Source organism: Emydura macquarii, unplaced genomic scaffold (genome assembly GCF_026122565.2).
Source record: "Emydura macquarii macquarii isolate MOO-44397 ecotype Brisbane River unplaced genomic scaffold, CSIRO-AGI_Emac_v2 contig_1390, whole genome shotgun sequence".
NCBI lineage: Eukaryota > Metazoa > Chordata > Testudines > Chelidae > Emydura > Emydura macquarii.
The window spans coordinates 7,248,023-7,264,732 of NW_027131527.1; the positions used below are offsets into that span (position 1 = coordinate 7,248,023).

Below are 16,710 nucleotides of genomic sequence, written 5' to 3' on the forward strand. Positions count from 1 at the left end.
GATACTATACTCAGCCACAAAGCCAAGAACCTAGTACCTACTACATGTACTGTATCTCAAAATGCTTTCAAATTTGAAGTGTTAAACACTGGTAAGACAATAACTATGAACAAAATAAACAAACTAGGCTCTTAACTATAACCTAGTACACAATATTAAGAATTAGAACCTATTTTATCTACAGAGGAAATTCTTTGGCTCAACAATTGGCAGCCCTGACTACATCAGGTCATTCCCTATCCTTCTGAAAACTGCCATGGGATATTTAATTCTCATTTGGAGAGCCTACCAGAGATGGGCCAGAATTTCAGTTCAGCTTTTCATCCAAAGAATGACACCTTTAGTTATGCAGCATACTTCAAAACTAGAACCACAAGAGCAAAGAACAAATATGAGGTCAAGTTCAAGTGAAATACCAGAATCAATAACCTTTTGTCCCACATATGACATTGCTATTAACAGCATATTCATAAGTAATTTCGTGTGGTTTATTTTGCTAACTGTCATTGCTATGTTATGTGTGCACAAATCAGCCAGTGAAAGAGGCAACATCATCACAGATATTCCTGAAAGATAATTCATGATATTGAGGGAGCAAGACTTCCCAAAAGGAGAGACTATCCTTCCCTTTGGAGTATATTGACTAATATGAAACAGACAGTAAACACAATTGCGGAAAATTCATTTAGTGGGAGAAATACACTAAATTTGAGGAAAAAGAAATGTAGATGTCAATTTTATATAGGGCCATGTTGTGCCCTAGAATTGATACAGAGCTGCACTGCTTCAGTCCGAGCTCCAGAAGGCATTGTGCATTACAGCTATACATCATGGGGGGTTGCAGAATGTGCTTCCCTGTGCATCCAGCCAGGAATAATAGTTTAGGGAAGAGCAACAAACCCACCTCCTCCCTGTCCTTTTTGGGGTGTCTCATGATCCAGGGGGTAATAGCAAGGAATCACGGAGCGCAGAAAAGCAAGACTGCACTTGTGGTTGGTGCTTTGACAAAGGGGGAAGGGGCAATCTTCCTCAGTCCTCCCCACTACCTTGCACACCCAGAGTAAAATGCAACGAACAAATTAGAATAGAAACGTCTCACATTAAGGCACATTCTCTCTGGTGCCTGGACAATTTTTGCAGCGTGTCTTTAGCTTTGTAGACAATCACTTGGACAAATTATGGTGCAATACTTTTCCAGGATTTAACATCCAGAGCCAGAAAATGAAAATAAAAGTATTTTGCTCTTTGCAAAGAAAATTATGAACAGAAGGTGTAGTGTGCTATCAAATTTCTGTCTATCAGAGGAAACATAATGCCGTCTATAAACATACTGAGATATTACTACCAAAAGCTGTTCACAAACATTGGACAAAATGCATGGGGTTGAATTTGTGAAAGGATTTGAGACTTGCAGATTGCAGACAGCTTAACAGGGATTGGTAGTGAACTGATACCTGCAGTTCCGCTGGACTTCTGACTTTGAAGGAGACCCCATAGCCAGGCCTCCCTATGTCTCCACACCAGAGCCCTTGCCTATGAGCAAACATCAAGGTCCCCCAACAAGCCCTACTCCCCATCAGATGACATTTTAAGAAAGTGAGTAGAAGATCCAATAATTTACTGGGCTGGGTGTAAGTAGAGGATATATGATGGAGGAGGAGGAATTTTACAGCTTCCTGGTGGTGATGAACAACCTCAATCCCTGTTCCCTCAGTTTTTGCAAGTCTACTTAAGACAAACAATACATCTGGCTGTTGAATTCCACAAGCAGCCACACTGCTAAATTCTCCACTAGCTGGAGAAGCCTGTTGAAAACCTTAGTAAGCGGGAATTATAATAATCAACTATTGTGCTCATGAGGACATGATTTAACATCGCAAAGTTGTCACAAGACAAATAAAGGTGCTTCAGGCATGAATTTTCCAGCTGATTTTCTTACAACTGATGCTTGACTTTCTATGGAAATGGTGCTATGGTAAATAATACCAAGTTATTACTGTGTCTAAACATGTTCTGTCAAAAAGTGGGAGGAAGAGAGGGCTGACGAGAGATCCAGAATGGTTAGATGACTCTACTCTAAACCATATCAAGAAAAGGTTAAAGGAGAAAAGAAAAGGTTAAAGGAGATAAAGGGAGGGGTGGACCGACCATCTCTCCAGTTCCTTCTCTACCACAAATCAGAGATGACCCGAAGCAGAGGAGAAGGAGAGTAAGTAGAAGAATACAGATAGAGACCACAATTTCAAAGAACCTCCAGTTACAGGTCAGCAACTTCCCTTTCTTCAAGTGATGGTCCCTATTGTATTCCACCGCAGGTGACTGACAAGCCGAACTTAAGTAGGAGAACTGTGCAAGGATATAGATGGTAGAACTGAGCGGAGGGCCGTTGTTCCCAAAGGAGGCATCAGCAGAGGAGTCCTGCACCAGGGCATAGTGTTCTCAAATGCGTGAATGGAACCCCATATTGCCACTTGACAGATATCAAGGCAGAGCACCTCCTGAAATTATGCCATAGTTGTTGCTTGTGCTTTGGTGGAATGAGCTTTCACCCCACTGGAGTAGGGAGGAAGATTCGATAGCTGATAGAGTAGAATGCAGCCAGAGACCCACGTGGAGATTCTCCAGGTGGAGATGGCATGCCTCCTGATTCTTTCTGCTATAGCAATGAATAGTCTCAGGGATTTCCTGTCTGGTTTTGTTCTTTGCAGGTAAAAGGCCAAGACACACCAATCATCAAAGAAGTTGAGTCTTCATTGCTCTGTGGAAACATGCAGATTTAGGAAGAACACACGTAAGTGAATTGATTGGTTAAGGTGAAATTCTGAAACTACTTGGGTTTGAATTTGGGAAGCAGATACAAAGAAACCTTATTTTTATGGAATATAGTGTAAGGAGGATCTGCCATCATTGCTCCAAGTACTCCAACCCTTCTAGATGTGTGATGACTATGAGGAAAAATATCTTCACAGAAAGTAGAGACATGGAGCAAGAAGCTAATGGTTCAAAGCGGAGCCTTACGAGTATTGAGAGAACAAGGTTCAGGTTCCACTGGGTAGTAGGGTTCTGAATAGTCAGGTCTGTTCTCATTGGGTCTTTCCAGAATTTAATGGTCAGTGGATGTGCGAAGACTGAGTAGTCCTGAGAAGGTGGATGGTATGCACTGACTGTGGCCAACAGGTAGTCAAGGAGGCCCCCACGGCATGGGGCATCAAGGAATCCGAGTTAGATGAGGCAGAGGTTGGTCCCAAACACTGCAGGTCTTTTGGGTGACAGAGGATATATAGGATTAGGGGGGAAAGATTCACTGGGTGGGTTTGGAATCTCCTGATATAGATCAGGCTGATTCTAGTTCTAGTGAATGTATCATCATTGCTGTTGGAGGAAAGCTGTATTCTGCATATGGGATGGGTGACAAACTCCTTCCAGCGGTTGACACCCTCAATGGTATTATTTCCTCTCTGGAGCTTGTGGGGCCCAATGGAGGAGGAGATTTCAGATCTGGGAGAGTGAAAATTTCCTCTGGAGCAGCAATAGTTTCAGATCTCCCCAGTGTGAGTGGGGTTCTACTTGGGTGAGCCACTGGAGCCAGAAGAGACTGTGCAGCTGCTGAGGAAAACTCCGTCATGCATAAGCAAAGCTGATGATCAGTCTTTGTCTGTGCCAGTGGATCCCAGGGTTTGGGAGGTGCAGAGGATGACGGTACCATCAGATCTTAGTCCAGTACCGATGTAGTCCAATGCTTATGGGCTTTCTTGTCGCTCCTGAGAGACTTCGGACATACCAGGTCCTCACAGGCTGAGCAAATGGGCTTGTTCAGAGCCGAATCTGACTTCTTTGTAGTGGATATATAGGCTTATATATATAGTTATATATATAGTCTCATGCTTGTAAGAGTGCTTCCTGGATTCCTGACAACATCTTGCCAGGGAGTCTGTGAGGGTAGATTCTCTCACACCGAACCAGACTTCACAGCAGGAGGCACACTCCTTGTTGAATGAGGCTGATGTAGAGGGGGAATTCTCTGACGTAGGTCTGACTGGGGCCTCTTGGCCTTCTTCATAAGGTATCTGCGGAGATGAAGTTCCTGCCTTTCTCGGGTATGACTGGGGAATGACTGGCAGATACGGCAGCTCACCACAATGTAAGCTTCCCTAAGACAGTTCAGGCAGTAGTGGTGATTGTCACTGACCAAGAAGGATTGTGGGCATGAAGCCCAGAGTCCTGGGCATAATCCGGTATCTGAACAGGTTACCGGGGGCGGGGAGAGGGAAGCAAGGTTTCCCCTGAAGAGACTAAATCTAAAACTAAGATCTATAAAACACTAAACTGTAAACACTGTTTAAACTATTTACAAAGCTAAATCTAATTCTTATTTTGAAGAAGCCAAAGCCATGGACACTGAGGTTTGGAACATGACCATGCAGTGGTGAGAAAGCCATTTCCTTCTCACCGCTGCATGGTCCAGTTCAAAATCTCAGTGTCATGGTGTCTGAGATGACAGAAGCTTGGAGATCTCAGAGTCACAGAGGGAGAAAGCTCTGATAACATGGGGGGGGGGGGGGGGGAGGATAAACAAGAAAAAAAATAGACTAGAGTTTCTGTTGCCTACAGCTGACTATAGAAGACCCCATAAACCTGACTGCATGAAGTATCATTGCCACCAGCCAGTGAACAATGCAGTAACGTGGCAAGACCTAAGCAAGCAGTGAGATGGGTAGGGAAATGCTCATGGCTCCTTGCAAAAAAATTGGTGATGAGTATTTTTTTCTAAAACTCAAGTCACTTAAGTAGGCTCATGCCATGCAGGGCCCTGCGCAGCTAGGGGCTCTGGGCATACATTGAACACCCACAAGCCACAATGACATTAATAGCATGATCTCATCTCCAGTTGCTATTTCCTCCATTTCTCCTTTGTCTCACATGTTGATGGCAGAAGAGGGTAGAAAGAGGAGTTAACACTGCCTGGAAGGTGATGCTGCAGGCACACAAAAGCAGTTGCGGGTACACACAGTTTGAGAATGGCCATAGCTGCAGAGGAAGCTGGACAGATGACAACACTTCATACTATACATTGGTCATGTAAAATCTGGCACCAGCCCCGCTGAACTGTTACACTATTTTCTCTGAACTCTATAACCATATTGCTACACTATGTGGTGACATAGTATGAAAGACACTATACAAAATGAAGCTGCCACATACTGCTGCTAAAAGCAAAGTAATAGCAAGCACCTTGATTTCGTCAATTGTTTCTAGCTCACAGAAAAGTGTGTAACCACAATAAAAGTTATTTCTATAAGATACCATCAACACAGAAGAATTTAAACTTTGCAACTGGAGCTGGTTGGTGTTCCTGAGAAGTTCATGAAGTTGTGCAGTCTCCTGAGTAAGTAGTTAGTCTGAGCTGCAGAGGCAAGTCAATGTTTCAGCTGTGTTTCTGGACACTTTGGAAGAGCTCCTGCCCTATGATGGTGATCTTTTATCAGCTACCACTAAAGAAAATAGAAGGGCAGGGGAAATAGGAGCAATAAAACCAGGTCCTACAGGAACTAAAAGGAAGGCACAAATCTGAACCAATCTTGGCCTGGTGTAATTTTCTAACACTTCTCATTTTGTCCAGAGGGCTGCCAAGGCATGATTCCAAGAAAAGCTGGGGCTCATATCTGCTTTCTTAGATTTCTAAGGTTTTGTTTTTCTGTTTATGGTTTCATTATTTAGTTTTAACAGAAGGAAAGAACCCATTGTGTTATTGGATTTAGGGTGCACAGGCCCATTTGTTCAACTAATACCTGCAACCTGAAGAGGGCTCTGACCAACAATATAGTTAATTTTCTATTGTTAAAATAAATCATTCAACCAAAAATACTACTTACTTCCAGTGGGAAAGTAATCCTAAAGTAGCAAAATAAGTATTGTGTGACCTGTAAGTAACTTTGAGAAAGTTAGATTTCTACAGTGGAAATGTATGCTTCTGAAATGGAATAAATTATTCATTTCAGTAGAAGAGAATGAGTAGACTGGTCAAGATGTGCCAGCAGACAATTTGTAGTTTGTGAAAAACAGTCTTACTTAACTGGAGCGGGAAAATGTTAAGAACATTTAAAAAATGAGAAATCATTTAACAGTGATTTTCATCAACAATACAGTCCATTTTCATCTACTGAAATGAGTAATCTATACTACTTTAGAAAAATCTATTTTACCTGTAGAAAACCAACACTATTTGCAGTATGAAAATAACTAGGGCCATATGGATAACTCCTGACAGTGTTCTAGATTGCAAATGGTTGATGAGAACGAAATCACAAAACAGCTGTGCTGCACTCAGATTTAAACAGCTAAACTGAAAATATCTGGAGCAGCTGTATTAAAATGTTCATATCCAGAATTAGCCTGTCATGTCTTTGAGCAGTTTCGATAGGCTTCAGTTAAAACATACATCGACCCTATAAATCCTTATTATCACACACACAAACACACATTCATACAGAGCAAAACAGAAATGCAGTGGCTTCATGAAAGATATCTGATGTGACATTTCTTCTTCCTAGAAAACAGACTGATAACTCATGAGCTGTGAAACCAATGCAGGGGTAAAAAAAACCCTCCTCACAACAGAAACTGACTCCACACTTAATGACTAATGGGGGAGAGGGGGGAGAGGGAGTCAGTCAAGGAAAGCCCTTTTTAAAGATAAAACAGTTCTCCTTATGTGGTGCCAAACCAGAGAGCAGTAGAGAGAAGAGGGATGTACCTGACCCCTGCTGCCTGTAATGCATGTCTGAAAGGAAAAGCATTTTCCTATCAAACATCATACTGAAGATATATACCCAAAACAGACATATTAATGAAAATTAAAACTAATATCTCCTGGAGTTTTGACTATTCTACAGCTAAGAATGCCTCTCTGCTTATTCCACAGAGACTGTTAACAGGCCAGAAGCATGAGAAATTAGTACAAGAGAAAAATTATGTCACACTGAAATAAGTGAAGAAAACACTGGCATCTTTCTTTCCATATAAATGTAATTTTATTCTAAGCCCGACTTCGCTGTCAGACCATCCATGTCCAAGAATTTCATATAGATAGTCCCTGCCCTGATTGTACCTCAGATCTGCGTCTTCTTTCCCTGCTTCTTCAATCCTGTACCCTAAAATAAAATAACTCTGAGAGGACAAGTGAAGCCTATTCCTAAAGTCAGGCTGAAAAGGAAAGAGGGTAGGTAAAGCTAGTGCTGGCATCCATCTGTAGGGTGGAAAGAAGAATGATGGGGATGCAATTCTTGCCTGAGGCCCCAATTCTGCAAGGAATTACACATGGATAAACTCCTGTGCCTACCCTATTGGATTCTATTCGGTGGAGCAAGGCCTAAAAAGCAGTGAAGAGGGTTGTGGAGTAGGCTCTCGCTCAGTCTCGTGCAATTGGAAAATCCTAGATACTGACTGATAATCAAAGAGAAATACACATTAAAACTACATTGACTTAGAAAATACACACACAGAGTTTTACACATACTTACTGAAAATGAGCATTCAAAGTCTATTCTTCAATTTACACTAATGAATATTAAGTTTTTCTCTCTGTACTACTCTTAATTCTAGCCAATTTGCCGGAAAATAGAAGCCTCTATGAGAGTTTTAACTTTTTTTTTTTAATTTAAATTGTTACAACTATTTATTTCTTAAAAGAATGTCTATTGCTTTTGATACACGTTCACTTAATTCCAAAATTTTGAAAAAATTACTAGTTCATCTTTCATGAGCTACTAGTTTAACACATTATCTGGGGTGGCAACATTCTTCCATAGGGATATCCCTGCCCCTTCCATTATCACTAACATTGGTTTAAATGGTGCATTGTAAGATTTCTTAGCACCAAAATAACACTTAGAAAATTACAGTTATGAAAATCACCAAAATTCCCTTATGGATTCTAGGTGCACAGCTTTTTGTGTACCTCATATTTTTTTTAAATTTTAAATATAAAAACTGGTCTCACTAAATGACTGACATGAAAATCTATTGCAACAAATTAGGCCAACACACAAATAACAAATAACTACTGATTTTTAATAGAAGCATAAAGGATTTAACAATGGATTTACCCACTGGAGCAGATTACCAAGGGAGATGGTAAATTTTCCATGTTTGTAGTCTTTAAATCAAGATTAGATGTCTTTTTAAAAGATGTGCTCCAGTTCAACTAAAAGTTACTGGGCTAGACATAGAAATTACTGAGTAAAAGTCTATGACCAGCGTTGTGCAGGAGATCAGACTGGATAATCATAATGATCCATTCTAGCCTTACAACCTATGAATTTCATAAAGGAAAGCCAAGGGAAGAGAAGAGGAACTGGTAGTCTAATAAATACAGAATACTTTCAAATTCAGCTGCTGTTAGGGAGCTGGATGATTATACATTGCTAACAATGCATGAAACTATACCTATGGTAGGAGTCATGACATAATTGTTGAAACAACAAATAGGCAAGTTAGATTCAGAATGACAACAGCTTTGAACCATTTATGTTATTAATGCAATACACATCATTTACACTGTTAACTTCAACTGTAGGTTGAAAGTAGAATTATTACCAACTCTATATTTCATCCTGAGATGACAATGGTGAGTCTGCCACCATCACTCTTACAATATCATCAAAATACTTAACTGTAGGTAACTAACTACATCAAGGACAAAAACCAAGAACTGGAATAAACAAACTAAAAATTATATTAATGCAAAATAACATATGGAGATCCCATTCCTGCAAATACTTCAGAAATGCACAAGTCATGACCTTGAAAGAGCTGTACAATTTATAATTTTCACTGTCAAGTGAAGTAGTACATCAACAGCTATTTTATTTTGACAGTTAAACTTTAAAAATAAGAACATGTTTGTAACTGTTTATTGAGAACAGCCTGCCTTCTATTTTATGCCTTAATGTAACACTATATAAGCCTGAAAATAATTGTGGAGTCTTTATTATTTCCTGTACGTAAAATATCAGTTTCATGTTCTCCTATTGATTTACACAGAAACAACATTAGCATGTTTGTATCTCTTGAGTTCCAATTAGACTGCTAAATAATTTTAGTCTCTATAGATTGTTTACACTGCTATTAATGCTTACTCCGCAAGAAAGCAGCATTCACCTCATTAAACTGAGTTACATAGGCATTCTTCAAGTTCCTTACTCATTGAGAATCAAGTTACATCTGATGCTCTTCAAGCAAAAATAAAATGTACTCATTGCATTACTCATTTGTACAGTGGCATAAGAGCACGTTTTTGCTCTGTCCACCTGAGTTAATTCACAAAATTCTTTGAAGAGAATACAGATCATGTGAAATCCAATCTGGAGAAACAGATATTCTCTCCCAAGTGCCATTATCAGGGATCTGCCAGAAAGTGTATAGGATCTTGGATAAGCAGTTTTTTCAACCATTGGTAGCAATGACATTTAGGCCTGCTCTGCACTGCGAAGGTAGGTCGATGGCATGTGGCTTCCGTCGACTACACAATGTATGCGTCTTCACTGGTCAGTTCCGTCGACTTAAACCACGGGAAAATTTGACTTAATAAAATCACCTCCGCAAGTGGTGTAGTGCTGAAATCAAATTGTTTGGGTCGAATGAGCAGCAGTGTAGGCAGAGCGCAGAGTAATTCAGTGTAATTGGCCTCTGTGAGTTACCCCACAATGCTCTGCTGTGATTGCTCTGTACATTTATACTCTGCTGCACTGCAGCCATGTACACAGGAAAGAGCCCCTCTCCTGAAGCTCCATGAAATTTTGAATTCCCATTTCCTGTTTTGTCAGCGTGGAGACATCTTGCCAGCAGCACTGATCATGGTGACTGAACACCCCGAATGCGCTCCAGCCTGGAGTCGACCTGAGGTCTTGGATCTCATTGGTCTGTGGAGCAAAGAGTCTGTTCTGGCTCAGCTCCGCGCCAGCAAAAGGAATTTAGATATTTACAAAAAGATATCGCTCAACATGTTGGAAAAGGGGTATAGGAGGGACGTGCAGCAGTGTCACGTTAAAATCGAAGAGCTGAAGCAGGTGTATCAGAAAACTAAGGAGGCAAACAGTCATTCTGGCTCATCACTAAAGACATGCCGCTTTTATGAGGAGCTGCATGCAATTCTCGGCGGTGACCCCACCACTGTACCGCCACGCAGCACAGATACCTCAGGGGAATCCAGGATGGATGAAGACGAGGAGGAGGATAAAAGGGGCCAGGTGACTGGGAAATTCATTCTCCCTGAAAGCCAGGAGCTGTTTGTAACCCCGGAACAGCCCAGCTGGATGCAGGACAGCATGAGTGACCGAGATACCGGGGAAAGCACATCTGGTAAGTATGTACTGCAAATCTTATTTCTATGGTTATCTCCCCAGTCCAACTTCTTGGCACAGCAAAAAAAAAAACTGAGTGTGGTAGTGGGGATGGGCTTCCTCGTTGTTCGTTCACCTAAGCAAGGGGTTCCCCCTGGAAAAGAATGTTTATGTGCATAGGGATGCTCCAAGAATCCTCCATGGATATCTCCAGGAAACTTTCATTTAGGTACTCTGTGATCCTTTGCAGAAGGTTTCTGGGGATAGCAGCCTTATTTCTTCCACTGCGATACAACAATTTCCACCACCACTCTCTTATTAATTGTGCAGGCATCATCGCGGAACACAGCATAGCAACATAAGGGCCAGGCCTGTACCCAGATGCTTATAGTAAATCCTCCCTTTCTGCCTCTGTTACCCTCAAGAAATTGATATCACTCATGGTCACCTAGGAAAGATGGTGCAAATTTGCAGTACCACTCCATACAATCATTTTTTTCCCTCTGCCATGGGAGGTTTTTTGGGGTATGTAAACTGCAACTGCCAGGACAGCACATAACTTCAATGGGTTTTAGGGGTTGCCAGGGGGAATTTCACCACCACTCCCCTCACACCCATTGTACCGCCTTTTCAAAAACCAACTTTTGGGAGGGGTAGGGGGGAGCTACAATCCCACTGGTTGTGGAATGATGGACTTACGCACTATGGGGATTTCCCTGACATAGATGCACCAGCCCCTTACTTATCATGGCTGGAACGGCACTACGACCCCTGCAATAGGTAGAGATTGGTATGTGGGTCTGCCATTCCCTTGGGAATATAAAGTGGAGTTATTTTTGCATTGTAATATTGCTTTTCGTCCATGGGGCCAGCTAACAATGGCTTCCTTGTGCTTTGCTTGCCTTTCAGTGTACAGCGCGGCCTTCGGCTCAGCATCTATTACTCCCACTGACTGCCTGTCGCAGATTAGAAGGTGGAAAAAAAACTTCGGGATGACATGTTCACCGAGATAATGAATGACTCCGCAGCTATTGATACAGAACTAAGAGCCTGGAGGATTTCATTATCGGAGAAAATGAACATGGAGAAAAGGAAGGTGGTCCAAGAACATGAGCATGCAATGCAGAATGAGATGCTGCACACAATGAGGGATCAGTTGGACATGTTGAGGCATTTGGCTGAGCTTCAAGAAGAGCAACAGCAGGACAGACTCCCTCTGCACCTCCTGTAAAACCCTCAACTCACGCACTCTTTCCTAGCCCCTACCCCCAAGTGATTTAGGAGGAGGTTGAGCAGGATACAGTATGTGCTCTACTCCATGTCAGAAGAAAGGAGCAGAAAGAGGTGCAGGCCTCTTTAAGAAATAGGAATGTCTTGTTTGCTGTTTGCACAGTGAAACTTTGCTCTGTGTCCCCTCACAGCCCCATTACAATGCATGCAAAGTGTTGAAATAACTTCCTTTCCCTCAACTGTTAATGATGAAAAATAAAAATGTATTGCTTTAAAGATCACTCTTTCTTTACTGAGAGGGCGGGGATTACCATTGGGGATGGGGGGGTGTAGCACAGTGCTGTGGTGCTGGGGAATGGGTGGGGGATGGGAAGGGAAGCTAGAACACAGATTTTTCAGAAACATTAGGTCTCACTGCAAAACCAATTTTTCAAGGCTTTCCTGAGGTGCAGCACTCCATGGTTGGCTCTCAGTGTTGCACTGCTGTCTGGCTGCTGAAAATTGGCAGCCAGCGTATCTGCCTCCATGACCTAACGCAACGGGAACTTCTTCACTTTTGTCTCATGGATATTATGGAGCACACAGCATACAGAGATAAATGCTGGGATTTTTTTTCACTGAGGTCTAGCCTAGTGAGTAAACTGCACCAGCGTGCCTTTAAACATCAAAATGCACATTCCACCACCATTCTGCACTTGCTGAGCCTATTATTGAACTTCTCCTTCTTCCTGTCCAGGTGCCTGGTGTACAGCTTCATCAGCCAGGGGAGCAATGGGTACACAGGGTCTCCAAGGATCACTATTGACATTTCAATATAGCCAATATTTATTTTTACGTCAGGGAAGAAAGTCCCTGCTTCTATCTTTTTTAACAGACCTGTGTTCCTGAGATGCGTGCGTCATGTACCTTTCCAGACCATCCCACATTGATGTCAGTGAAGCATCCCTTGTGATTCATAAGGGCCTGCAACACCATTGAGAAGTATACCTTTCGATTAATGTACTCTGTGGCTAGGTGGTGCCGTGCTAAGATAAGGACATGCATGCCTTCTATCACTCCCCCTCCCCCCCCATAGTTTGGGAACCCCATTGTGGAAAACAGATCCACTATGTCCTGCTCGTTTCCCAAAGTCACTACCCTTCTTAGCAGAAGTCTGTTAATGGCCTGGCAAACCTGTATTACAGCAGCTCCCATGGTGGATTTACCGACTCCAAATTGATTCCAAATTGACTGGTAGCAGTCTGAGGTTGCTAGCTTCCACAGAGTAATGGCCACCCGCTTCTTCACTGTCAGAGCCAGTCTCAAGTGAGTGTTCATGCATTTCAGGGCTGGGGCCAGCTCTGTGCAGAGTTCCAAGAAAGTGGCATCTCGCATACGGAAGTTCTGCATCCACTGTTCATCATCCCACACTTTCATAACAATGCAATCCCAACAGTCACTGCTTGTTTCCCAGGACCAAAAGCAGTGCTCCACCGACTGCAGATGGTGCGTGAAAGCCAGCAGCAAATGGGAATTGTTTCATTCTATGGCTTGTAGCAGGGTGTCTTGAGTAACATCACAGTTTTCAGCACTGCGGCCTGTCCGCCCTTGAAAATACTGCAGGATAAGATGTGAAGTATTTGTGACATTCACAATGATAGTGCAGAACTGAGTAGGCTCCATGCCTCTTTGGGAATGGCATACGCACGGCAGACACTGAAGAGTTTAGAAAAATAGCGCAAAAAAGTTAGTCTGTTTATTTGGGACAAGAAGGGAGGGGGAGGAAGAACGTTGCATCATGAGAGGCCGACAACCTTCCGAAAAGCCTCTGCGGCTAGTTGTACTGTGGGATAGCTACCCGCGGTGTACTGCTTTGATTGTCAACCCAAGCGCGGCTCGTGGGGACACAATCCCCCGATGCAATGAGCATGGTGTGATCACACTCCTGCGACTTCTAAAATTCAGTGGGTGACGGTCAATTTAAAATAAATCGACTTCACTCTGCAGTGTAAACATACCCTTAGAGAAAGGGTTAACTTGCTCAAGGAGGACTTCTGGAACTTGGGCTGAGTAAACATAAGGGTAGAGCTTATAAAGAATTTTTTTTTTTTTTTTTTTTTTTTTTTTTTAAGCAAGTGTAGGAAAGAAACAATGCTGGAAATGAACTGATAGATTGAAAGATAGCTGTGGAGATCACATTTATAGATTCCTAGGATACTAGCTTTCCTTCTGTGATCAAATAAGACTGTTCAGAGAAAACTGTCTCCATTTGAGAAGATGGAGGGAAATCAGTCTTCTGGATGCAAGAATGGTTAGCAGGATTTATAAATAAAAAAAGTTTTGGGAGGCATCATTGCATCAAAAAGAGAACTAGAAAAAAATGTAAAGGATAAACCAAAAAGTAAAAAAACAAGATAAAGTAAAAGCTGTCAGGGAAACAAGAACTATATTTCCCTTAGGAGTCTTTACACAAGCACTCGCAAAGCCAAGAGGAAGAATTTTAGGGAAATTATAAGCTTGTTTTGAAATGTAATAAGAAATCATTTGATTAGAATGTTCATTCTGAAAAATAAAAGTTTATATATAATCTCACTATTCCCCTTATGTCATCCCCCCAGTCTGTAGGTTGTAACTTCTTTTTGTCTCTTGACTTACACTTAGCTTGACTTACACTTTGAGACAATGACCATTTTTTAATTATATATTTGTAAAGGGAATAACAAATGAGTGTGGGGCTCTAGTTTCTACCACAATACATATAAATAATAGTAGTCTAGATGGCCACAGAAGGGAGATAAAAATAAAAGATTGAGCTGTACTTCAAAACATTTACATAAAACCAAACAGATAATGAAAGGAATGGCAGTACTGAAGCTTTATGTTATGACACAAGGGAAAAGAAATAAAGGAAGATTCAGAAGAAAGGTCCCTACAGACTACTGGATCAGAAGGGAGGAGCCAAAATAGTGTTATGCCTTTCATTGTGACAGCTCTGTCTGTTTTGGCTCCTCCCTTCTGTCACAATGAAAGGCATAACACTAAAAAGGTTCTTTTCACTGCCAACTGCCAACTGTGGAGAGCAATAGATACAACAAAATACAGGATCACCAAATACATAAAACGAGAAGCATGAGTACAGCTCTAGTTTGGGCTTCAGCAAAACATGTTATTCATTTTAAAAAGGTACCCATACATATCGTATTGATCTTGGCCCTTACTACTGATATGGAGATCTAGAAGAAGGATTACTTTTTGGGAGGGGTCTTATTAGGGATGCCTGCTTTAGTATCCCTTATAAGTGGAGTCAGTCTATTAAATTACAACCCAAAAGACAACTCTGGGAAACTCCACACGGTGTTGAAATATGGTGATGTATATTGAACCTAACCCTTGTTGCTGCTGTTGACACTTGGCAGAAGTCTTGCATACAAATAAGGGCAGCAATTTAGTGAGAATGGGCATTATAAGATGACAATCCACACCACCAATCATTAAAATCAGAAAAGAAAGCAAAACATTGACCTGCACCTGCATTGTTGTTTTAGAAATGTCTCCTCTCAATCATCTAATATTTAATCGGTTCATTGATCACAGTTTGCAAAATCTCTTGTTCTTTTTGTTATTGCTAGTAATTACTAATTCCAGATTTATTCAGCTAAACGATGAGGAATAATACGAAAGCTATCATATGAATGCTGCATCATTAGCAGAGTCTATCTTGAGGAAAAGGGGTTTAAACCCAAACCATCATTCTCTCATCACCACACAGTAAAAATGGAAATTCCTTCAAATTCAATCTCATGGAATATCCTTGGAATTTTTCCTTTGAGGCAGCAGAATTTATCCTTCACTCCCAATCCCAGCCCACAGCAGAGGCCAGAAGTTCCACTGCCTGTACCTACAGCTCTGAGGGGATCAAACAGAGACAAGAAGAACCAGTGCAGATCCCCCTTATCTGCACACCAATATAAAACTCAATATAAAACTCAGTGACAGATATAATGCAAAGTCATGAAAGGGACAGGAGCAAAACATCATCATCTTTTATCTATATTTTCAAATAAAGCTTCTGACCATATGGTGTTACTGCGTGATCTAGAACAGTGGCTCTCAACCGATCTACACTACTGTACCCCTTTCAGGAGTCTGTTTTGTCTTGCGTACCCATAAGTTTCACTTCACATAAAAACTACTTGCTTACAGAATCAGACATATAAATACAAAAGTGTCACCGCACACTATTATTGAAAAATTGTTTACGTTCTCATTTTTACTATATAATTATAAAACAAATCACTTAGAATATAAACATTGTACTTACATTTCAGTGTAGAGCATATAAAGCAATATAAACAATTCATTGTCTGTATGGAATTTTAGTTTGTACTGACTTCACTAGTGCTTTTCATGAAGCCTGTTGTAAAATTAGGCAAATATCTAGGTGAGTTGATGTACCTCCTGGAAGAGCTCTGCGTATCCCCAGGGGTACATGTACCCCTGACTGAGAACCACTGATCTAGATGTCTGAGCACAAGACTAGGAGACAGAGAGTATGTCTACACTACACTAAGGCTATGTCTACACTGCAGCACTAATTCAAATTAGCTTAATTCGAATTACAGAAAGCGATTTATAGAAAGCACTGCAGACTGTCCACACTACAGTGTTTGTGCTGGTTTCTTGTGTCCACACTGGCCAGCCTTAATTCGAATTAGAAAGCAGTGCAATGTGGGAAGCTAACCCACAGTGCAACTAACCATAGAGGCTGTTGTGACGAGTGTCATCTTCCCAGGAAGCAGCGCTGCTTCCCCCACCCTCTACCCCCACCCCCAAACAAACAGGAAAAGGATTTTCATGCTGTTTTTTTACCCCCCCGATCGCCATTGCTGCAGGCACATGGAGCCAGCTGTCCTATGCTCTCATTTTGACCGTGACAAATACATCGCAGCTTATCCTGGATTACTTTAGAACTGTATGTTGTTTTCCTTTTATGCTCCCCCACCACCTCCTGTATATTACTTGCCTTTGATTTTTCCCTTCACCAAATGAACCTCCCCACCTGTATGCTGTTTGCCTTTTATGCTCCCCCTACTACCGCCTGTATATTGCTTGCCTTTGATATTGATTCTACAGGTGTCTGTAGAATGTAAGATAAATAACA

At 41.5% G+C, this 16,710-nt stretch overlaps 2 protein-coding genes and 1 long non-coding RNA gene across 9 annotated transcripts in view; 2 read left to right on the forward strand and 1 right to left on the reverse strand.

Moving 5' to 3' along the window:
- Positions 1-16,710, reverse strand: part of ANK3 (ankyrin 3) — a 399,852-nt gene that overhangs the window by 353,601 nt on the left and 29,541 nt on the right. The gene's annotated exons all lie outside the window — the stretch shown is intronic.
- The window catches only part of LOC137156027 (uncharacterized), a 117,882-nt gene that overhangs the window by 96,391 nt on the left and 4,781 nt on the right, over positions 1-16,710 (forward strand). The window contains exon 3 of the long non-coding RNA XR_010920642.1: positions 2,709-2,791. This is a non-coding gene — a long non-coding RNA (uncharacterized lncRNA). The remainder of the gene's footprint in view (positions 1-2,708; positions 2,792-16,710) is intronic.
- LOC137156206 (uncharacterized) lies at positions 8,825-11,801 on the forward strand. The gene is made up of 2 exons (XM_067552937.1): positions 8,825-10,359; positions 11,250-11,801. Exons 1-2 carry the CDS (start codon positions 9,705-9,707, stop codon positions 11,351-11,353), a joined length of 759 nt encoding a protein of 252 aa, XP_067409038.1. The 5' UTR covers positions 8,825-9,704; the 3' UTR covers positions 11,354-11,801.